Here is a 25,447-nt window from a genome sequence, read left to right as displayed (position 1 = left end):
CCCTACTTAAAAGTGTCCTTAATTCCTAACGCCGTGTGCAGTCTCCGTCTTTGCTCGCTCTCTTTCTCCGTATTGCGCGCTCTCCGTGCATGAGCGGGCTCTGAGCACTTCCGTCAAGCCGCCTTTCAAAATAAAAGTCTCTATCGGTTAAATAACTTATAGAGTGTAAAATAACATTACAAAATATAACAAACAGTTGACTAATATTAAGAAAGGATATAATTAAATAATATAAGAATAATATATAAATCCTGAAAACTAATTAAATAACTGAGGGTTATTTACACATATTAACTAGAATAATTCAACACTTATCATAAGGGAAGATTGTCGGATTGTCCCAGTCCATGGCTGGTGGCACTCTGGGGGCCCTCTCCTTCCACAGAGCAGGCCACATTGTGGAGGACCACCTTTTGTCACCACCTTTCACCCCACTAGCCACGGCCCTGATGTTACGAATAAACCAAATATTTTTAATTGTTACCTCAGGTCAGATGAGCAAGAAGGCGCCTTTCTTTGGCATGGCCGCTGCTGCGTCACATTTGTGTCAATTTTATTTGTTAGTATATGTCTCTTTTATGGTCATATTCTCCTTGCCTTTACAACTGTGTCACCGCTGTTCGGATATAGGCCGTGTCACCCTGATGAACATTGGAGTGTATATGAAAAGACTCTGTAACAGCTGGGAGAGTTATAGTCAAACTTTTCCACCCCCGTTGGTGTGTGTACCCGGCCTATTTGATTACCGATTTTTGCTTCGGGGCCGTGGAAATCCCAAGAAGAGACGAAGGAGAAGGGGTTGCAGAGCTGGCGTTCCGGGTCGGGACGAGCCTGTCTTTGCGGACGGGGGTGCCCAAGCTTCGCTGCGGGCGGCGGCCGCGGTGGCTGCTGCCAGTTTTCCCCCGGGATATATGTGCTAGTGGCGCTCTGTTCCATGGTCGCCCTCAGCTCGTCCTGCCCATTGGACGAGATCCCCTTTGGTCATCGTGGGGCGGTGGTGGAGACGCAGTTAGGAAACTGCAGTTTGTGGCTGACCTCCCTGACCAGCGATTGGCCGCACGACACCGCTGGAAACCACGTGACTGTACCAGGTGTTTGCGGCCACTACAACTTGCTAATAAGGAGGACGGTCTGCCATCATCGCTCCGTTTAGCGCTGCTCAATGCTCGACACTAATAAGGTGCATGCCATCAACGATCTTTTCACCATGGAAAAGATGGATTTTATGTTCCTCACAGAAACGTGGCAAAAGGATATGGAAGCTGTTCATTTAAATGAGCTCTGCTCAGTGATTGGGACACCTCAAACTTTTTTAAACATGCTATTGTTGAACCTGTTCTTAAAAAGCCCAGTTTAGACCGATTGCAACCCATAAATTATAGGCCTATATCTAAATTCCCTTTCATGACTAAGAGAAAGTGGTAGCAGAGCAGCTTACTACTTTCTTAGAGATAAATGATATTTTTGACAAATATCAGTCAGGGTTTCGTAAAAAACATTCTACGGAAACTGCACTGGTGCAAGTTTCAAGTGATATTTTGATGTCAGCTGATTCTGGAAGCATACAGTGTTAGTTTTACTGGACCTTACATCTGCCTTTAACACTATTGATCACACTTCAGGATCTATTAGGGATAATTGGATCAGTTTTAAAATGGTTCTCAACTTACCAGTAGAAGTTTTAGTGTTTTTATAAATCAGATCATGTCAGATACTGTAGGTTTGTCGAGTGGTGTTCCTCAGGGTTCTGTCCTGGGACCGATTCTTTTCCTTATGTATATACTTCCTCTAGGACAGATAATTAGCCAGTTTCAGGATGTCTCTTATCACTTGTATGCAGATGACATTCAGTTATACTGTTCTTTTAAGCCTACTGAGTTATAAATTATCATCTTTAATCAACTGTTTGAGTAAGATCAAGAAGTGGCTAAATCATAACTTTTTAATACTGAACTCAGTCAAGACTGAAACCTTAATCATTGCCCCTTAGCAGAGCATCCCTCAGATAAAACAACATATCGGTGCCTTAGGTTCGTCTGTTCAGCCGAGTCTCAGGAGCTTAGGTGTTGTTTTTGATGTGGCCATGTCTCTGGAGAAACACTCGAAGCAACTTATTAAAAACTGTTTCTTTCAATTAAGGAACATTTCTAAGATAAGAGCCTTGGTGTCAAAGGCCGAGTTGGAGATGATCATTCATGCTTTTATTTCATCTCGTTTAGACTATTGTAACTGTCTTTTTATATGCCTTAATAAGAAGGATCTTTGTCGTCTCTAGACTGTCCAAAATTCAGCTGCTAGGCTTTTAACCCACACGAGTAAAAGGGCACATATTACTCTTATTTTAGCTTCTCTTCATTGGCTACCAGTGAAATTTAGAATGCACTTTAAAAATGTGGTTCTAACATTTAGAGACTTACAAGGACAGGCGCCCCCATACATCTCTGACCTGATACAGCTGCGTACGTCCTCACGTAGTCTGAGATCAACAGACCAGAGATTTTTAGTTGCCCCCCTTACTAGAGGTGTGCGATACCGCTAGATTTGGTATCGATCCGATACCAAGTAAATACAGGGCCAGTATCGCCGATACCGATACCAATACCAATACTTTTTAATAATTAAGGTGGATGCGTCTTCAACCTAAATCTAAATGAATTTTCATGACTTTTAATTGTTTTTGTGATTTGCATTTTGGGTTATTAATCAGTACTACAAAAGCTTTTGTTCAGAAACAACTTTTGGTTACTTCTGTTTTATTTAAATAAACAAAGTTACAAAATTATTACTTCACAAATATAAAAAAAAAAAATGTAAAAACAAATTCTCTTTTCAAGTAGCATGTAAATAAGAATGTTTCTCCTCTTTAGTGCACTTCTTTTCAGGATTTTTTTTTCTAAAACAAAGTCACAAAGTTTTACTTCACAATGTAAAACAAATTCTCCTTGTACAAAATTCCTGAAGCCGACATCTTCCACTATGGAAAGAGCCTTCAGGTCCTTCACAATCATTTCTGATAAGTGCCTTGTAATATCCACTGCTCTTGGAGAATCAGCTATTGATAAAATAATAAATAATAAAAATAATTAAGTCTGGTGCACATTTATGTGTAGTTTAAATATAGAAACTAGTATCACTTTCACAGCTAACACAAAAAAGGGTAGATCGGCCTGAAAATACAGCCATACAATGCTCCTCTTTCTCTCCGCCTCTGACTGACTGCTGTTAGAAATGCGCGGCTGAGCGGTGCGCGCGCCTGACTGCTGGTGGTAGCCATAGACAGTAAAAGAAAGTAGCGCTAGTGGTGAGTCACGTGACGGTACAACACAGGAGAGGGGGAGGAGAGCAGTGTCGAGCACGAGCAGCACTCTTGAGAGCTTGCTCTGCTCTGTGACAGTAGCAGCATTTTGACAAACACGGCCAGGTCGCAAAACGAGAGAAACTGAAACTTAAGTATCGATATTTTCCCGTTGGTATCGATCAATACCGATACCAACGTTGGTATCGATATTATCGATATTAGTATCGATCTGCCCACCTCTACCCCTTACACATTTTAAAACTAGAGGGGACCATTCGTTTCAAGTTGTGGCACCTCGGTTGTGAAACGCTTTGCCTCCTTCCATATGCTGCTTGGATTGTGTGGAAAATTTTAAAATCCAGTTGAAAACTCTTCTTTTTAAAGAGGCTTTTAACTAGACTGTAGGGTGGCCTTATGTGTACTTCTGTTTATTTTTGATTATGTGCTGTAATGCATTTGTAATTGTTGTGTATTCTACCTATAGTTGTGAAGCACTTTTTTATTTTTTATCTGTGAAATGTGCTATACAAATACATTTTACTTACTTGCAGTGTGTTTCTGTGCTGTTACGCTGATTTAATCTCTCATAAAGATATGCACACAGAGTGAGCCTCAACAGCGCGACCTTGATACCAGAAATACACTATCCTCTATCAATCTTTGTTTACATTAAATGTTGAGAATAATAATTTTCGCGTTTCGATGCCTGATTTAATCGACGAAAATAAAAAATAAACATACAAATAAATAATCTTAATCAGTGCAGGCGCAACACAGGAGTGACGGCACGCTAGCGGCATCTGTTGGTCAAAGCCATGCAGGAACAGCGCAAACATTGCTTTGTTCTGTAATCTAAAGTGTATAATACTATAATCTGCCATTAAATAACATTTTAAGATAAATTATCTGCATGTAGGCTTTTGTTCATTTGTAGCACTTACCAAGGGGGTCCTACGCCTCTGCATATACTTCCAAAGAACATATCCAAAAATATCTTAATCATTCAGACTTGCTAGAATGTTAAAGAATGAATGTTTAAAAAAATAATAATAATAACTCACTGTCTTGGGGGGGGGGGAGGGGGGGGGGGGGGGGGGGGGGTTGGGGTGTGCAACAATACATAGTGCTGAGTTCAGATTGCTATGTGTGTGCAGATACACAGAGCATGATTTAAAGACAATGGGTCTCATTCATGAAACATTCGTAAATATACGAGTAAATATGGGAGTGATTTGCGCATAAAGAGACCTTCCCGAAAACTCTTCTCCTGATTCACAAATACTTCGTAAACGTCAGATGTGATAGTGAAATGTGTGTGTGTGTTAATGAATTCCAATCAGTCGTAAATGGGACGCGCGTGCACGCTCATTCTCAATTTCCATAAATCCCGCCTATTAAATCCGACTTACAACTATATATGAGCATCATATTATGACACCAAATGAAGGATTTCAAAGTGTCTTCTCAAAAGCGTTTGAAAAAGAAAAATTTCTCAGCTGCAGAAATTGAAGTTTTATTATCAGAAGTTCATTCAAAACGCCACATTTAATTTTCAAGCGTACATAGCGTATCAGGTCCTTAAAAAAGGAAGCTTGGCAGCATATTACAGATCCTATTACTGGCTCTCATAATAAAAGTAAAAAAGAAAAACCGTATGTAATTACTATATATAATATTTTTTTTCAAAATGCTATATAAATATGTACCCGATTAAGGTGAATTAAAATGCAGCCTTATTAATGAGCAAAACGTTCAGATGTTAAACGCACTATTTACGCGTGGCTGGGAGCAGGTGTAGATTTCTTTCGTACCAACTAACATTTGGAAAATACGAACATTTTAATGAATCCGAAAATTTACGCCAGAACCACTTTACACACGATTTACACATAAATTCGTTCTGCTCGTGTTTCATGAATGAGACCCTTTGAGTATATGAGTGTTACAGGATAGGTGAGAGGCATGTCCATGTTGTGAAGTCTGATGGCCTGATGGAAGAAGCTACTCTTAAAGAGACTAATTTTTACTTGCCTGATGGCAGCAGACTGAACCGACAGGTAACAGGATGTCCTGGATAATTTTAACACACCCGTTACTGCGTTGTCTGAGGATGTAGGGAGGATTTACTAGACATAAACCACACCACAAGTGTGAACGTTTTTTTTTTTTTTTTACTGGGGGTATTTGTTTTTAACATTTCACAATAAAATCAATTAACTTTTTTTTCCCGGACATCATTGAGATACTGTGTCTTGAATCACATGAAAAGTCATTACATGCATTTCTGAAGGCATTTACAAATTTTAGACAGTTTAAGGAAAATATTACTAGTTTATTTTGAACATGGGGCTTTAATAATAAATGTTTAATTTACAGTCACATGGAACTATTTTTTTTTTTTTTTATTAAAATCAAATATTTCTAATACTGCAACATAAGAGACTAGTTTAAAAAAAACATTACAATCATTTGATGGTAGTGCGAATATATATGTATACATAAGTATATAAGTACATATATGTATTACATATTTAGTCAACATTTGAAGTGGATCAAAACCAACCAAATTCCAATAACCATTGTCTTGGCACAACTTGAATTACCATTTTTGATCCACTTCAAGTGTGTGTTTGTGTGCGTATATATGTATGTGTGTGTGTGTGTGTGTATATAATTATATATACATACATACATATATATATATATATATATATATATATATATATGTGTGTGTGTGTGTGTGTGTGTGTGTGTGTGTGTGTGTGTGTGTGTATTTTATGGGTAGTGTATGACATGAATTAAAACAAAACATTAAATCAGATTTGATTATACCTTCAGAAACCGTGTAATAATCAGGCCATCATTTAATATGAGTTAGCTTAATTGTGCTTCAAGTATGGCAATGGTCAAAGACAAAATGTTGCAAACCACTGCACTAGAATAATATAATATTTGATGTTAAAACTCATGGTCTGTACTTGTTTCTGTTTGCAGGTCTTTGAAACTGTCATCTTTTATTATACTCACTGTTTCAAATCCTGCTTTGGTTAGTATGGAAATGGGAATTCCTTCAGGGGATTTTATGATAGCACCGAGGACCCAGACTGCTGTTTCATGTGTCAGTAATCCATTGTCAATTACATGCATTATATGCCAGTGCTAGATTGTCAGTTAATTAATGCTTCACCAAATAGATATCTATAAATGCCAACTTGTTCCTCTATCAAAAATAACTGAACAGTTTCAACCAAATAAGTAACAGGGAAATAATTGTGTCCTGGCATATTATTGATTATTCAAAATATTCAAATTATTCTAGCATAACCCTTTTCATTATCAATTGCAGCCAGGGATACTTGGGAAAACAAGGTTGCTGCTGGAAGAGGTGTTATTGAGGCCAGCAGGTGATGCTCACCCTGTGGTCTGTGTGGGTCCTAATGTCCCAGTATAGTGAGGGGGACACTATACTGTCAAAAAGCACCATCCTTCGGATGAGATATTAAAACGAGGTCCTGACTCTCTGTTTTCATTAAAAATCCCATGACACTTCTTGTAAAAAGTATTTTTTAGAGGTGTAACCCTGGTGTCCTGGCAAAATTCTCTCCACTGGCCCTTGTCAATCATGAACTCCTAATAACCTCCATCCATTGAATTGACTCTATGACTCTCTCTCCTCTCCTCCGTGTAGATGGTGTATGGTGAGCGCACTGGCGCTGTTGTCCTGTGACTGCCATGGCATCAACCACTCTCAGCTGAGTAGAATTATCTTTTTTACTTATACTACTATCCATTTTGTGAAATTATAAATCGACAAAGGCTACTAGCTGAAAGCCAGTGCTTAAGGGAGTTGTTCTTTTTCAGTGAGGAGAGACCTCCCCATATGGTTGTAAAGCACTTTGTGTGAACTGCAATACACAATAAAGCACTATATAAATGTCTCATTCATCCATACACTAACATCTCGCTGGTAGCATCAGTCTGATTTGAGGACATCCCATTCTCCAGTCAGAGCAGAGTCAGAGCAGAGTCAGGGCAGGGAACTTGATCCACCTGTGAAAACAGATTTACAGAGAGCAAAAGAAACAGTAAAAGACTGAAGTTTCACTTACACAAACACTACAGACTAGAGAACACTAATAGTTTTTAAAAGAAGTCTATTCTGCTCACCAAGCCAGTGTTTATTTGATCAATTATAAAGTAAAAATTGTGAAATATTTATATAATACATATTTATATTATATAATAATATTACAATTTAAAATAATGGTTTTCTACAGTAGGTGAATATACTGTAAAATGTAATTTACTCCAGTGAACAGAGATGAATTTTGTCACATGATCCTTCAGAAATCACTCTAATATGCTGATTTGCTGCTCAATAAATATCTATTATTATTAATGTTGAAAACGTGTAAAATTTGTTTCATGATTCTTTAATGAATAAAAATTTCAAAAGACGAGCATTTATCAGAAATGCAGAGCTTGTGTAACACTACACACTACATTCAAAACTCTAATTCAGCAATGCATACATTAATCAGAAGTGACAGTAAAGACATTTAAAATGTTAGAAAATATTTCTATTTGAGCTAAATGCTGTTCTTTTGGACTTCCTATTCATTAAAGAATCATGAAAAAAAGAAAACTGTTTATAGTTAAACGTTTTTCAAAATCTTTTCACACAATACATCTTATTTTCAATTCTGTTAAACCATCTGTATGAATACTCACCATTTTTTTCTTTTCTGATGCTTGTGATCACAAAAACAGCAGCAGCAGCAGCAAACAGGACACCGACAAGAGCACCATAATGTTTTCTTGCTACAGCAGCTGAAGACAATCCTGAATCTGAAACAGATGAAGCCAGACAGTCATTGATATTTAATCAGGAACTGATAATCAGTTTTATAAAAATTTTTGTCTGATATTTACACAGCTGTATGATAAGTTTAACTGTTAAATGTTGCCATCTGTTGAGTTCTTGAGGAAGAGTCCATTAAGTTCTAGTTCAAACACTTTATTGTCATTGTTTAACAACAAAATTACTTGTGATAACCCACAGGTGCATTTAAAATCGAGAATCAAAAGAAAGACAATTTGAAAGCAGAGTTCAAACCGGTTACATTACAGTAAATAAATACAAAATAATAGTTAAGAAAAAAAATTTATACAGAACATTGAATTAATTTAAAAGGAAAGTATTAAACTCTATTCAAATATTTCAAAGGAAATAGTCATTTCAAGTAAATGGAAAACTGAAAGCGAAATTCAATGAATTAGTAATTCAGTAGAATGACTAAATAATACTTACTAATGACGGCAACACTGAAGCTCCTCATGATGCCGCTTCTGCTGCTGGTTATCTCTAGAACATATTCTCCAGAGTCTGTGTTTGTGATGTCTCTGATGGTCAGAGATCCAGTCTGATGATCCAGCTTCAGTCTGTCTTTGAATTTCTCTTCAGCGACACAATGAACATCTGTACAGCTATTAATGTCTATACGAGTCTCATTAAAATACCACATGATCACATCATTTGCTTTTCTTCCTACTCCAGGATCTAAAGTGACAGATTCTCCCTCCTTCACTGACTTTCTCTTCATTTGATCTCGTTCAGCAGCAGAAACATCTGAAACACAAACCAACAGATGACTGTAGGTTATTTTTGATAATAAAAAAAAAAAATAGAAAAAAACAACTAACATTGTGATTACATATTCTTTCTTGATTATCAGACTGAAAAGCAACATATATTCAAGTTATTTTATTCTTGCTCATAAAGAAATTATTTTACAGACATTATTTTGAACCAAATCATTAATTAAACAGATGACAATTAAAAGGTAATGGATGGGTGACAAAATGTAATCTCCACCAGAACAGAACATTGCAGATTGTTTTGAACTAAAAGTAACAGCTCACCAAAATAAAATTCGGTTTGCAGTCTTATTGTAAGTGATGTACAGTATCTTATTCTTAATGATGTTAACTGAATTTGACAATTTCACTTGAGCAGCAAATGTGTTTTTATAGCAGCATGTATGGCCTTTAAAATGTATATTATGGTTGCACAAAAAAAAATGTCACATACTGCTACATAATAAACACATTGATTAGTGATGTGTCGTTCTTGAACGATTAGTTCATTTAGAACGAATCTTTAATGTGTTAATGTCTCGGGGAGTGATTCGTTCAGTCGCGCATGCGCAGTATTCTATGGGCTCTGTTATGCTAGTAGTAATTCGCCTGTGTCAGTCAATGCCATCTTGAGCCGGAAAGAGAACTGATTAGTTCATCTCATGAGTCTTCGGGTCGAGTCGTTCCTTAATCATGTGACCGAACCATACACTAAACCAATGCAGTCTGAGCCGGAAGTATAGTTCATCTTTTGGGTCTTCTGGTTGTTCGTTCTTTTGTCCCGTGACGTGACAACATTACAACCTTACAAATGGGTGCATAGTACTTATTATTTTTTATTATAATTTTTGGTTATGCTTTAAATTTTGTCCATATGATGGCGAAATCACTTTGATTAAAATATGTTTTTTCTGTGTTTTTATTTATTTATTTTTTTACAGTGGATTCTAATCTTAAAAAATGACCTTGTTGTATGATTTATGTCTTTTGAGTTCACCCTTCAGATTAGACTATAGAACTGTAGTGTTACTTGTTTAGGATTCAAAATGTTCTTTGCTTTTAACACCAGCGGTGCCAGGGGGGGTCTTAGGGGTTCTCAAGACCCTGCCAAAAAACGCCTTGACCCCCCATTTGACCCCCCACCCTCTTCCTGATTTTATATATATATATATATATATATATATATATATATATATATATATATATATATACGGGATAAATGTAAAAAATGTTTCTCTTCAAACTACGCAGAACAATAATATATAATAAATATTTCGAAATTTATTCGTACACTGAACCGAAAACCGTTTCTGTCGGACGTATCCAATTCGAGAACCGATGAACTGATGATACTGCGCATGATTCAGTGTGAAGCAGACTGACAAGGAGCGCGTATGAATTGAACTGATTCTTTTGGTGATTGATTCTGAACTGATTCTGTGCTAATGTTATAAGCGCGGGTAAACCGAGGGCTTGAATGAAGGGTATGGGATTATAATCCCGCCAAATGTATTGCAGTCACAGAGCGAAAAATAACAAGCAAAGATCAAATATTTAAAAACAAGTGTAAAATAATAACGCACAAAACCGAAAAACAATTTTTTTTTTTAATAACAAAAAGCGCAGTCATGGATCGAAAATAATAAGCGTAAATCAAAAATGTAAACGCATTTAAAATTATATTGCACAAAACTGAAACATGAATTCAACATTTTCCAAATCTCAAACAAAATCAGGTTTCCTGCTCATATGATTTTTTTTTGTGTGCTTGTGGTTTTTTCCCCTTTGCTCATTTCCACGTTCTGCGCTTGCGTTTCTAAAAGTTGCAGTTTGAGATTCATGCAGGGGCGGATCTACCGGGGTGGCATAGAGTTGGCAGCAACGAATTAAAAGTTATGGCCAATTTGAACATTTACGCTCGCAAATCTCCAATGTGTGACTGCAGTGAATGCTGCAGCACGAGAAGACGCAAGAGCGGCAAGAGACTGATTTGTTTGGAAAACAAACAAAAAAAAGTGCGCGCAAAATGAGGGAACCAGGAGTCGCGAGGAGACACAGGAGGAAAGAGGTAAAAATGGATTATCTATCTATCAAGAAATGAAGCTATAATGAAAGCACAGTGCTAGCCTAGTTCTGTAGTACATGATATGTTGCCCACTTTTAAAAAGCATGAGGATATGTAACAACTTCGTTGTGTCATAACTTTCACACTTTCATTCATAAATTCGCCCTGTCTGTGTTTGCGAAGCGACAGGGATTGAATCGCGAAATTCAGTCACAAATGGAACTTGCTGTATAAAGCAGAACGTCACAGAATTCGGCCATTTTTGAAGGAATAAATCAAAAGTAGGCTGTACATTTAATCAAATATCGATATGGACTAGTGTCTCTGAATATTAAAGGTGTTGTTATACATGTCTCTGGGAATGAGCACTCAATGTGTGCTCTACTACACACACACACACACACACACACACACACACACAGAAGCACGCGCAGTGTTTTCATCTTTTCACTCTATTGACACATGTGCACGCTAGCGAGGACACCATTTCATTTGATAAAACTATCGTCATTCATTCGTTTCGTATACACAGACTGACAGAAACTGCGATGTCTTTACGACAACCTGTCAAAATAAAATTTTGTAGGCCTAATAGCTAATAATAATAATAGTTTATTAAAAAAACACAGAAACTCTGTCTACCCACCTCTACAATGTCTAGAACCCACCAAAATAAAAGTTTGGTCTAACTCAAAAAAAAAAAAGTAAGGATTTGCACTGTAAAATATACTTTAAAACAATCTACTAAAACTTTATTTTAAAGGAATATCATACATGGTTTCCTAGATGTTTTAATTTAAACTTGCCAAAACAATAACACCATATTTTTCAAAAACAATTTCTAAAAGTTCATTTGTACTTGTGCCTATAATGTTTATTTATTATTATTGTCAGCTAAACAGTATGCTTCCCCTCTCACACATTGGCCACTCATCACCTGTGTCTTAACCTTAATGCCTCTCCTGTGATAATGCCCCTTACTTCTACCTATTAAGCGAGATCACATAGTATGGTCACTTATTCCTTATATGAACTGTTTCAAATGCAAGACATTGATTGCATGAGATTAAGTTTGTAAATGGCAGCCTGTGCCCTTTTGTAGTGTGTACATATACTATTTATCATGAAACTGTGATAACTGTGACTAAATTCAGTATACAGGTGCTGGTCATATAATTAGAATATCATCAAAAAGTTTATTTCACTAATTCCATTCAAATAGTGAAACTTGTATATTATATTCATTCAATACACAGAGACTGATATATTTCATGTTTATTTCATGTTTAATGTTTATTTCCTTTAATTTTTATGTTTAAAACTGACAACTAAGGAAAATCCCAAATTCAGTATCTCAGAAAATTAGAATATTGTGAAAAAGGTTCAATATTGAAGACACCTGGTGCCACTCTCAAATCAGCTAATTAACTCAAAACACCTGCAAAGCATTTAAATGGTCTCTCAGTCTAGTTCTGTAGGCTACACAATCATGGGGAAGACCGCTGACTTGACAGTTGTCCAAAAGACGACCATTGACATCTTGCACAAGGAGGGCAAGACACAAAAGGTCATTGCAAAAGAGGCTGGCTGTTCACAGAGCTCTGTGTCCAAGCACATGGTGAAAGGAAGGAAAAGATGTGGTAGAAAAAAAGTGTACAAGCAATAGGGATAACCGCACCCTGTAGAGGATTGTGAAACAAAACCCATTCAAAAATGTGGGGGAGATTCACAAAGAGTGGACTGCAGCTTGAGTCGGTGCTTCAAGAACCACTACACACAGACGTATGCAAGACATGGGTTTCAGCTGTCGCATTCCTTGTGTCAAGACACTCTTGAACAACAGACAGTGTCAGAAGACTGGACTGCTGTTCAGTGGTCCGAAGTTATGTTCTCTGATGAAAGTAAATTTTGCATTTCCTTTGGAAATCAGGGTCCCAGAGTCTGGAGGAAGAGCGGAGAGGCACACAATCCACGTTGCTTGAGGTACAGTGTAAAGTCTCCACAGTCAGAGATGGTTTGTGGTGCCATGTCATCTGCTGGTGTTGGTCCACTGTGTTTTCTGAGGTCCAAGTTCAGCAACCCCGTATACCAGGAAGTTTTAGAGCACTTCATGCTTCCTGCTGTGGACCAACTTTATGGAGATGCAGATTTCATTTTCCAACAGGACTTGGCACCTGCACACAGTGCTAGAGCTACCAGTACCTGGTTTAAGGACCATGGTATCCCTGTTCTTAATTGGCCAGCAAGCTCTCCTGACCTTAACACCATATAAAATCTATGGGGTATTGGGAATCGGAAGATGCGATATGCCAGACCCAAGAATGCAGAAGAGCTGAAGGCCACTATCAGAGCAACCTTGGCTCTCATAACACCTGAGCAGTGCCACAGACTGATCAACTCCATGCCACGCTGCATTGCTGAAGTAATTCAGGCAAAAGGAGCCCCAACTAAGTATTGAGTGCGGTACATGCCCATACATGTTCATACTTTTCAGCTGGCCAAGATTTCAAAAAATCCTTTCTTTGTACTGGTCTTAAATTATATTCTAATTTTCTGAGATACTGAATTTGGGATTTTCCTTAGTTGTCAGTTATAATCATCAAAACTAAAAGAAACAAACATTTGAAATCTATCAGTCTCTGTGTAAAGAATGAATATAATATACAAGTTTTACTTTTTGAAGGGAATTAGTGAAATAAGTCAGCTTTTTGATGATATTCTAATTAAATTACCAGCACCTGTATATACGTATGCCATATGTTGCCAGCGCCACCCCTCAAAAATTCCTGCCCCCTTCTCGCCACCCCATCAATATTTTTCTAGATTTGCCCCTGGTTTCATGTAAATCAGGGCAGGCTTCAGCGTCACCATTGGCCGCAAGTTCTAGATTGACAGCTGCGCCTCTAGCCAATCAGTCCAAGGGGAAGATGACGCCACTCCAATGCGACTCGTGGCTGCTGTGGCAGGTGTGTGTGTGTGAAGTAGAGGGTGACGGTGACACGGGAGTAGATTTTCAAAACTCTCCCGTCCCACTCCCGCAAAAAAAGATCCCTTACCGTCCCAATCCCACGAAAAAAACTGGGGGAAAATCCCATCCCATTTCCCATAATGACTCACGATCTCTCCCTCTCCTATGTTGTATTTATTTATTTTTTTCTGCCGGAATCTGACAGTGAAAAAATACAGCAGAGATCACAGCATACCCACTTTAGTTAAATAATTTTTTTGTTATTTTATTGAACTGAAAGCAATCTTAAACAATGCACATTGTGCATTTCACAAACATTTTCTATTTTATTATTTTTAATTTGAGTATAGACATTGCACTCTGAGAGTGGCACTCTCTATAGATTTATTTTTCATACATGGAGTTTCTCGCTCAAGTTCACATTTTAAGAGCAAGTGAGAGCACTGGTGCCTCCATCTGTCCTGCTGTTCAGTGTCCACACTTTTCTGCGCAGCGCAGGCTTTTGAGATACAACAAACATGTTTTAGAAACACACGGTTATAACAGCCAGAGAAAAGACTAAGACAGAAATCAAGGGGTAAAGAGCTCAACTAAAGCAAACACTGATCTCTAACATGGTTACTTCAAATGAAACAATAAATCAACATCTAAACCTTAGTTCATTCTCAATAAGATCTTCTGTAGACGTCTGACAGAAATAAAGTCAGTCTGGTTATTAATAAGTGGAGCTGGTGATGCTGTTTGTGGGGTTGTTTAATCAGATCTTGAGAGATTTCATGTATTTTATTTCAGTTGATTTCATCTAAGGCAGTGTCTGAAGTCAGTTGTAGTAGTTCTTGTGTTTCTCTTTTCTTCAGTGATTCTGTTTGTTAACAGCAGCTGTTCATCACTAATTCTCAATCAGCACTTAGTTAATCAATTAATTACTTAAATGCAAAGTTTTAAAACTTAAATGGTTTAAATCAAGGCAATCTTTTTACTCAAACGGTTTGCGTTAAGTATACTTGTCGGGTTTTACAGTGTAGCATATTTTTAAAACGTATTTACATATAAAATGTATGTTTATTTGCAACGGTTATGCTAACAACAATAAAAAAATAAAAAATAAACATTTATAACAGTAAAACAGCGATCGACATCTGCTGACGGACACATGCTGCAGCTGAAGATAATGAGGAAATTATGTCGCTCCTTTAGCAAAGTGCTTTCCTAACGACTACTTAATGGCACGCACATGCCCTACTCACTCCAAAGTCCCCACTTCAAGGGGATAGGGATGATCACTTCCATTTGGAATTTGCCCAGGAACCGTTCGGTACCGGTACTAGTACCGGCACACCCCTAGTTCCATGTGCCCCTTTTATACTTTGAGCACCTGCCCCTCCAAAGGTGTCTGCACGGCCCTGTTCAGAGGGACTGTCAGCCACGTTAAAAAAGTTAAGTCATTTGTGGATTAATGCGTATTGGAGACGTGAACCATTTAAAGCACCAACCCTTTAAAGTTTGAGCATATTGTTTGTAAACTGCAATTGATTAATTAATAACAGTTAAAAGTAGTTGATATGCTGTGTTGTTTTTGTTGTTTAGTAGCAGTAATATGCAGTTATTAGCCATGTCCACTGTATTTTTGTTGGTTTTCACGAGACCCCCCTTGAAATGACCAGGACCCCCCATTGCCACCCCCCCCCCCCCAAATCAAAATTGTCTGGAGCCGCCACTGGCTTTTAACTTATGTCATTATGTCCTTTTTGAAAAATCTTCTTGTACATATATTAGACCAAAATGTCAAGTTTGCCTAGGAAAAGCAATTATTATACCAGCAAACTCAAAATTGTATTAAAAATGAACAAACTAGGCCATAAATACTTTGTATTGCATCACTAACATTAATGTGACTTAAACATACATAAACTAGTTTTAAAACACTAAATTACTCACCATGGAGAGTAACACTGAAGCTCTTTGCGATGTTACGGCTGGTGATCTCTACTTTATAAACTCCAGCATCTGAAGTGTTGATGTTTGTGATCGTAAGAGAACTGTCTGTCAGCTTCAGTCTGTCTCTGAATCTCTGGGGACACTGATCATCTGTACAGATTTTATACTTATCTCCATTGATAAAAGCTATACGAATTTTATTAAAATACCATGTCATTCTATCTTCTTTGTTTATGTTAACACCAGTGTGTAGAATGACTGAATCTCCCTCCATCGCAGACACTTCATCTGTATCATCACCAGATACACCTGAAGAAGAAACGAACAGTTAAGAATAAATAAAATATAGGGCAGTGGGACAAAAATATACATGATTAGTGATGTGAAAATGCATGTGCGTGTGATTTTATTAATAAATAAAATGAGTACTTAAGTCTGCATTCAAATTTCAGTTTGAAGTTTTCACAACCTAAACAAGATTGATAAATCACTCAACCTGTCCTAGAAAACCGAAAAGTAACTTCAATGTTCAATAATCATGGCTGTAACCAGCTTTGAGCTCAATGAGGTCTAAACCTTTTTTATATTCACCATTAAAATGTATTATCTGAATAACTTATTACCCATTTAAAAGTCATCCTGAGAGTGTCTGCGTGTACAACCCCTGGCAAAAACTATGGAATCACCACACTTAGGTGTTCACCCAAATGTTTTACTTTTTAACAAATAACAAATGACAAAAAAAAAAAAAAAAAGTTTACTTATTCAACACTCTGGTTATGTAAAACATACCTCAAACTAATTAAATTAAAATATTTCAATTAATGCAAAATAATTTTACATCTCAACTATCAAGTAGAGAAAAAAATGGAATCAGCTTGTAATTTCTATAATGCTTCATTCATATCTAAAATGCTAATTAGTCAGCAGTTAAAAGAGAGTGCTTCCAGACCCTAACAAGCAGTTGGAGACTTGGAGTTGACTAACTGAAAGGAAATATGATTCCTACAGGAGAGCGGTCAGTTGAAATGATAGAAAGGACTATAAAACTCCTTCAAGAGGGAAATCCAATACAGAGTGTAACAAAAGAAGATGGATGTTTGTTGTAAGAATAAACAAAATGGAAACATTATCAAATGAAAACAGAGGAACCAAGGATGATAATGCTCAACGAATGAGCGTGGACAAGAACTGAACTATAGGCCAATTCAGAGTAGACGTCACAGTTACATCACTTGCAGCTGCATGCAATTTTTTTCTGCGTTTCACTGGTTGCAGAAAAACACTGGGAACAATTGGAGGTAAATGGGTAAAATCCATGGAATTTAAAATCCATTTGAAAATGACATCTAATCGGCAATATTTTTAAACCTAACAATTTTATACTATATCCGTCTAATTCTATAATTCTAAAGGGTATTCGCTTCCGGGTTTTCTCCAACCATGATGCACGGGCATCCTAAATGTCAAGTTTACAAACCTTAAATTGGTCTATAAGAAATCATCTGAATGAATTTACATATATTATACAGCTCTGTCTCTTTTAAATATATTTTATTTAGTGTATATAATAGCTACAACAATAAAACAAAAACTGAAATGATACATTTGAATGCAAAGTAGTATAGTATTGTAGGATAGGCCTAACGTTACATACTGGACCAAATTCGCCGTTTTATCCGGTGAACGTAAGAGACTGTAAATGTCTTACCAGGCACTGGAAAGAGGTGCAAACATCCTACCAAAAAGGCAAGAATCGCCTTTATCAATTTCATTCTGAAAACCAACTCCGATTTCATTGAACAAAATGTCGACTTTAAGTGAAAGTGAAAGCGTGCGCCAAATACGAAACAACACTTCTTAAATTCATGTCGGAGCTTTCATTGGTATTTATCCAAAAGTCTTCGATAATATGAGACTTCTTGGTGAGAACTCGCTGAAATCTAATAAAAAAACTCAAATCTCGCAAATCCGCCTAACTGAAGCCAAAGTTTTCGACCACAGCCTTCTTCTTTGACGTTCAATGGCGAATGGCAAACTGTTCTTTTTCTTCTTCTCCTTCTTCTTTGGAGTTTTACGGCAGTTGGCATCCATACTGTTGCATTACTGCCATCTGTTGTCTCACTCTAACTTACTCAATTTTAAAATTTTAAACTTTAAAAGAAAATTAAAACAATATCTCCGTCCTTGGTCATTATTTCCATATGTTACTATATATTTAACATTATATTCTAATATACCTATTTCCCGTAGCTGATTCTTAAACTCTTGCCTTTCTAGTATATATTTCTTACATGATATAAAGATGTGATTAATTGTTTCCTCCTCCTGACATTCATCACGTAATCTTGTTGGGTGTTTTCCTATAATATGAAGAGTTTTGTTTAACTTACAATGTCCAATCCTCAGTCTGTTTATTATGACTTGTTCCTTCCCTTGTCCCCCTTTCTTACTTTCCATACCTATCACATTTTATATCATGTACAGATGTCTCACTTTGATCTCATTATCCCACTGCTGCTGCCATTTATGCATTATCTTGTTCCACACTAAACTCTTCCCTTCTGTTTTTGATAATTTAGATTTGACATAAACATTTTCTTTTTTGTTGTTGCTGCTTTTGCCAGTCTGTCTACTCTCTCATTTCCCTGTATGCCCACATGTGCTGGTACCCACAAATACATGATGTTTTTTTTTTTTCCATGCCCACTTATTCTTGAGTTTGTAAATAGAATCTCATAAAGTAATTCCTGATGGTTGCTAGTCACACCAGACTTTATACTCATGAGGGCAGATACAGAATCACTACATATTACAACGTTATCCCATCCGGATTGTTCAATCCATTCTAATGCTAGTAATACTGCATATAACTCGACTGTATACACTTAAAGGGTTAGTTCGCCCAAAAATGAAAATGATGTCATTAATAACTCACCCTTATGCTGTTCCAAACATGTAAGACCTCCTTTTATCTTCGGAACACAGTTTAAGATATTTTAGATTTAGTCCGAGAGCTCTCAGTCCCTCCATTGAAGCTGTGTGTACGGTATACTGTCCATGTCCAGAAAGGTAAGAAAAACATCATCAAAGTAGTCCATGTGACATCAGAGGGTCCGTTGGAATTTTTTGAAGCATCGAAAATACATTTTGGTCCAAAAATAGCAAAAACGACGACTTTATTCAGCATTGTCTTCTCTTCCGTGTCTGTTGTGAGAGAGAGTTCAAATCAAAGCAGCTGGATATCCGGTTCGAGAACGAATCATTCAGTTCACCAAATCGAACTGAATCATTTTAAACGGTTTGCATCTCTAATACGCATTAATCTTTCACTAATCTTTAATACTCCCTCGGAGTTCAAACAAACCAATATCCTGGAGTAATGCATGCACTCAAACAGTACACTGACTGAACTGTGAAGATGAACACCGAGCCGAGCCAGATAACGAACAATAGACTGACTCGTTCACGAGTGAAGAACCGGTTGCATCGGTGTTCGGATCACCAGTAGTTCTTTCGGACAGTTCGATTCAATAAACCGGCTGAAGAAAACGGTTCACCGGTTCTTTTGCGCTCGACGTAATGGCGTCATTTGCGATGATTGCCCTTGATTCAAGCCTTCGGTTTACCCGCGCTCATAACTCTAGCACAGAATCAGTTCAGAATCAATCACCAAAAGAATCAGTTCAGTTCAGACGCTCTGTGTGTCGGTCTGCTTCACGCTGAATCACACATGCGCAGTATCATCAGCTCCTCGGTTCACGAATCGGACGCGTCTGACAGAAACGGTTCTTGACTCGTGAACGAGTCAATGTTTTGTTCGTTATCTGGCTCGGCTCGGTGTTCATCTTCAGTTCTCTTTTCACAGCAGTTCAGTCAATGTACTGTTTGAGTACATGAATTACTCCGGGATATTGGTTTGTTTGAACTTAGAGGGAGTTTCAGCCACATTAAAAAAGTTAACATCTTAAGTCATTTGTGGATTAATGCGTATTAGAGATGCGAACCGTTTAAAACGATTCAGTTCGATTTGGTGAACTGAATGATTCGTTCGCGAACCGGATATCCAGACTGCTTTGATTTGAACTCTCTCTCACACAGACATGGAAGAGAAGACAATGCTGAATAAAGTCGTCGTTTTTGCTATTTTTGGACCAAAATGTATTTTCGATGCTTCAAAAAATTCCAACGGACCCTATGATGTCACATGGACTACTTTGATGATGTTTTTCTTACCTTTCTGGACATGGACAGTATACCATACACACAGCTTCAATGGAGGGACTGAGAGCTCTAGGACTAAATCTAAAATATCTTAAACTGTGTTCCGAAGATAAAAGGAGGTCTTACATGTTTGGAACAGCATAAGGGTGAGTTATTAATGACATCATTTTCATTTTTGGGTGAACTAACCCTTTAAGCTGTCAGATGTTCTTTTGTTTACTCCCTCACAGTGTTCAAATTGAGGGGTGGGGGGGGGGGGTATAAGGCCCAAAAAAATGACCTTGGGGGGTTCCCCTGGTTCTTCATTGAAAGTAAAATGGAAACTATATTTGACATAGTCCTATCTATTTTTTTTTTATCAAAGAATAGATTGATAGCTGGCCCAGTGGGTGCTGGGATTTGATTGGTTAGCTGGGCCAGTGTGTGCTGCGATTGATTGGTTAGCTGGGCCAGTGTGTGCTGCGATTGATTGGTTAGCTGGGCCAGTGTGTGCTGCTACTGATTGGTTAGTTGGGCCAGTGGGTGATGTGATTGATTGGTTAGGTGGGCCAGTGGGTGCTGTGATTGATTGGTTAGCTGGGCCAGTGGGTGCTGCGATTGATTGATTAGTTGGGCCAGTGGGTGATGTGATTGATTGGTTAGGTGGGCCAGTGTGTGCTTTGATTGATTGGTTAACTGGGTCAGTGTGTGCTTTGATTGATTGGTTAGCTGGGCCAGTGTGTGCTGTGATTGATTGGTTAGCTGGGCCAGTGGGTGCTGTGATTGATTGGTTAGCTGGGCCAGTGGGTTCTGCAATTGATTGGTTAGCTGGGCCAGTGTGTGCTGCGATTGATTGGTTAGCTGGGCCAGTGGGTGCTTCGATTGATTGGTTAGCTGGGTCAGTGTGTGCTGTGATTGATTGGTTAGCTGGGCCAGTGTGTTCTGCGATTGATTGGTTAGCTGGGCCAGTGGGTGCTTCGACTGATTGGTTAGTTGGGCCAGTGTGTTCTGCGATTGATTGGTTAGCTGGGCCAGTGGGTGCTTCGATTGATTGGTTAGTTGGGCCAGTGTGTTCTGCGATTGTTTGGTTAGCTGGGCCATTGGGTGCTGTGATTGATTGGTTAGCTGGGCCAGTGTGTGCTGCGATTGATTTGTTAGCTGGGCCAGTGTGTACTCTGATTGATTGGTTAGTTGGCCCAGTGTGTGCAGTTATTGCTCGGTTAGTTAGGCCAGTGTGTGCTATGATTGATTGGCTAGCTGGACCAGTGTGTGCTGCGATTGATTGGTTAGCTGGGCCAGTGTGTGCAGTGATTGATTGGTTAGCTGGGCCAGTGTGTGCTGGGCCAGTGTGTGCAGTGATTGATTGGTTAGCTGGGCCAGTGTGTGCAGTGATTGATTGGTTAGCTGGGCTAGTGTGTGTGTGGCAGCACTCTGCGCCTGGTCGTGAAATGTCATGCCCCTTACCATAGTCACCTGCTTTGAGCTTCAGTGCAAAAACAAATAATCCTGAGCACGATTTAAACCTGAATGATTGTAACCACTCTAAGCTTGTCTGTCTTGGGATAGCTAGCCTGTTTCTGACATAGTGATAACACTTGTTGTCTTCTCTAGTGCAGCTCAACCAGATCTCTTCCCATTCGTCAATCTTTGTGATATCACAAATCCTGGAAAATATGCGTTGTAGTTCAAACAAGTCGTTCGTTGTAGTTTTTGAAAAGTGATTTCTGGTAAATAAAATATCTCATTTTAAAGTGGATTTTGTAACTTTGCAGATAATTTTTCAAACAGCAAGCTCAAACAGCAACACTAAAGACTAACTAAAGTTGAACATTTATAAAGCATAATAGGATCCCTTTAAGCTCAATAATTTACTGTTGTGTAAACTCCTATTTGGGTCAAATTCTATTTTACCAAGTTTAAAAGACAACTGTGGAAATGGTAATGTTCTGAAAGTTAATGAACAGGAAAAACAATAAAAAAAATGTAAGTGTTACATGTCTTTGCCATTGCTAATCCTAATCACAAATACTACACAGTCTTGTTTCTGGTGATTGTTTCCATGTCTCACTGCAAAACTGAAAAGCAGAGTATGCAAGGTTTCAATGATTCATGGATCCATTTCATTTTTTACACTGCAAAGCTGTTCTGTGAGGCTATGAACTGTGTGCTCTTAACAGCAGGCAAGAAAGACACTTTCCACCTACAAACTAAACCTCAAACCAATGGCCATCATCATGCACAAACTGTTTGTCCACCCAACAGATCAAACTGAAGAAAACCAACCACAGCAGGTTTCAGTTTGACTCAGAAAATGAGCTGCTTGTCACACCTCAGACTGGCTATGCAATTTGCAAAAACTCAATGATCATAAAACTCTTTTAAACCATTTATTTCATCATTAAATTTAGGCTGACTATTCTAATAATCATATGCAAAAAGTTCTACTCCTCTATTTGTACGTATTTAACATGATCAAACATGGAATTTTAAATAGATTAAAAAAATCTATCCATCTTCCATTCGATTAAGATTTTTTGATAATAGGTTTCCGACCATTCACAGGTAAAGTTATCTTAATAAATGTTTTTGGCCTGTATTATATATGACTGTACATTGATTGATTTATTAAACTAAATTAATTAAATGTACTTCCATTCAATGTGTGTGTCTGTGCGCACACTGGGAGGATCAAACTCTGTCAGAGGAGGACTCACACACCAGAAAAACGGTTCGAGTGTTAGCAGTTATTAGATCAGACACTGAACTGGTAAAGAAAATGTTTCATGCACTTGCTTTATTCTGTTTTGGCTGGTTGCATCTGACTGGTAAGTTATAAAATCATTCTTACAACTTAATTTCTTTCTATTTCAGCGCAATAAAGCAGCTGCTGGTTAAGAAGAAATAATCTTCATTTTCTGTTGCTTCCCATATAAATCAAATCAAACTGAGATAATGTTGTAAGATATAGTTTTTTTTTTCCTCAGGTCTTTTTTGTTTTATATGAAAGTAATACAATTCTCCAGCAGAATTAAAATATGTTATTGCTTTACAGGACATAATTTTCTAATGCATTAAAGACTACATTATTCATGTCAACTTCTGTTTTATGTTGTGTTCTGCTGCTGTTATTCATTTCACATTTTAATGTTACAAATTGATCTCATGCTTCGCATACCAACAGTTAACAGATGTGTTCTTGTTTATTTCTTCAGGTGTGTTTGGTTCTGAGACAAATGAAACACAGTCAGTGTCAGTGATGGAGGGTGATTCTGTCACTCTATACACTGATGTAACTGAAATACATGAAGAGGATGAAATAATGTGGAATTTTGGAGCTGAAAACTCTCTGATAGCTCAAATAAATAGAGCCTCTGGAATCTTCTTCACATATGGTGGTCCTGATGACAGATTGAGAGACAGACTGAATCTGGACTATCAAACTGGATCTCTGACCATCACAAACATCACAACTCAACACACTGGACTCTATAAAGTAAAGAGAATTGCAGCTGAACTCTCATTAAAAACATTCAGTGTTTCCGTCTATGGTGAGTAGAGATCATTTGTCTCTTTCTTGTTATCCAAATATATATATATATATATATATATATTTATTTATTTTTTTTATTGAAGGAATATTACAGGTTCAATACATGTTAAACTCATTCCACGGAAACAAATCTGATTATCAAGAAAAAAGAAAAAAAGTACACTGTTTAAAGGTTACATGAGGTTATGAGGAATAGAATACATTTTTGGCGAGCTTTAATAAAAACATGTACATTTAATTCTAATTGTAAAACTTTTTAAAGCACTTGTTCAAAAAAATTTAAACAATTACCGACTGTCAATACACCAAGGTTGCTGTTTTTCTTCTTTTCTTATATTTTCCAGCTCATCTGCCCACACCTAACATTATCAGAGATAATTCACTAAATCTTTCATCATCTTCATCATCATCATCTTCATCACAGCAGAATTGTTCATTGTTGTGTTCAGTGGTGAATGTGAGTCATGTGACTCTCTCCTGGTACAAAGGAAACAGTTTATTGTCCAGCATCAGTGTGTCTGATCTCAGCATCAGTCTCTCTCTACCTCTGGAGGTGGAATATCAGGATAATAATACCTATAGTTGTGTGGTGAACAATCCCATTAGCACCCAGACTCAACATCTGGACATCACTCAACACTGTCAGATTCACTCAGGTACGTCACCGGTGATATTTTTGGTGATATATATATAGTGGTGATGTTTCATAGTGTTTGTTGTAGAGCAAACAGACTTATTCATTTTGTTCATTACAGATCAGAGCCTACCTTTATTGTACGTAGTGTTGATTTCTGCTGCTGGATCTCTGTTGATTGTAGCTGCAGTCGTGATGTGCTGCATCTGCAGGAAATGTAGAAAAACAGGTCAGGAGAACAATAAATTAAGCTGTAGAAATATATTTTAAGATACATTGTTAAAATATATATTTAAAACACCTGTGATTTATTAATGCAGTGCAAACCCAAGAAAAAGACTCTGGTTCAGCATTGTGCAAAACAAAAATACAAAAAAGGTAAGATCATTCATGACTGTGTTGCAAGAAGTTGTTGCAGTCCTTTAATCTGATTGAAGATTTGTGTTTCATGTATAACGGACAGATAGTGAACAGACGTAGGTGGTCTATGGGCCCAACTACAGCACTATGACCTACAGTAGCCATATATTTATACAAAGGTTTGCACTTCAGTGTAAATACTGAGTAAATCTTTCCATTGTTAAGGCTATTATCATTTTGTAGGGCTAAAAAATACCCGGGCTATCACAAATGAAAATGTAATCATAGGAAATGCATTTATTTTACTGGGGGGTTTCCAACAGTAATACATCCCTACTGATAAACTGTTTAACAGGTCTTAGTTCATCCAGTTAAGCTAAATGTAATGACAATCACCTTTTTTACTCTTTAATATGACGATAGTGAATGGTGAAGGTCTGCTTTTTTTTCTTTTTCACAAGCCAAGTAAAACTTTTCTAAATAAATCCGGTAGTCTTTTGTGTTTGCCGTGGTCATTGGGACGTGAGTATGGCTCTCAGTCATCCGCATCTAATTTTACTCCTTTATTTTTTACCCCGTAAATTTGTCCCTTTTTTTATATCAAAATAAGATGCTGATGATCAAGCGCCCTGATCGCTCCTGAAAGCTCATAGATGAAGACAAGCTCTAAATTCGACCGATTTTACTTTAGAATTTTACCTGGCTTGTAAAGTAGGTCAATGTGAAGGTCAACATTTACACTTGCTTAGAACTGGTCCATAAAAGGGCAACATTTCACCCCGCACATTCTGATT

General features: G+C 37.5%; 2 protein-coding genes across 2 annotated transcripts; one reads left to right on the top strand and one right to left on the bottom strand.

Moving 5' to 3' along the window:
* Window positions 1-6,035: 6,035 nt before the first annotated feature.
* Window positions 6,036-17,910, bottom strand: LOC113078542 (uncharacterized). Its single transcript, XM_026250840.1, has 5 exons — window positions 17,618-17,910; window positions 15,907-16,215; window positions 8,610-8,927; window positions 8,030-8,146; window positions 6,036-7,348 (listed from the first exon to the last, which is right to left on the bottom strand). Exons 1-5 carry the CDS (start codon window positions 17,703-17,705, stop codon window positions 7,326-7,328), a joined length of 855 nt encoding a protein of 284 aa, XP_026106625.1. The 5' UTR covers window positions 17,706-17,910; the 3' UTR covers window positions 6,036-7,325.
* On the top strand, window positions 17,819-25,122 carry LOC113078531 (natural killer cell receptor 2B4-like). Its single transcript, XM_026250829.1, has 5 exons — window positions 17,819-17,831; window positions 23,322-23,657; window positions 24,004-24,319; window positions 24,422-24,522; window positions 25,115-25,122. The coding sequence occupies exons 1-5, from the start codon at window positions 17,819-17,821 to the stop codon at window positions 25,120-25,122; spliced, it is 774 nt and encodes a 257-aa protein (XP_026106614.1).
* Window positions 25,123-25,447: the final 325 nt, after the last annotated feature.

Source organism: Carassius auratus, unplaced genomic scaffold (genome assembly GCF_003368295.1).
Source record: "Carassius auratus strain Wakin unplaced genomic scaffold, ASM336829v1 scaf_tig00025933, whole genome shotgun sequence".
Classification (NCBI taxonomy): domain Eukaryota; kingdom Metazoa; phylum Chordata; class Actinopteri; order Cypriniformes; family Cyprinidae; genus Carassius; species Carassius auratus.
The sequence above is the reverse complement of the archived record's forward strand: the minus strand, read 5'-3'. Positions and strand labels throughout refer to the sequence as shown.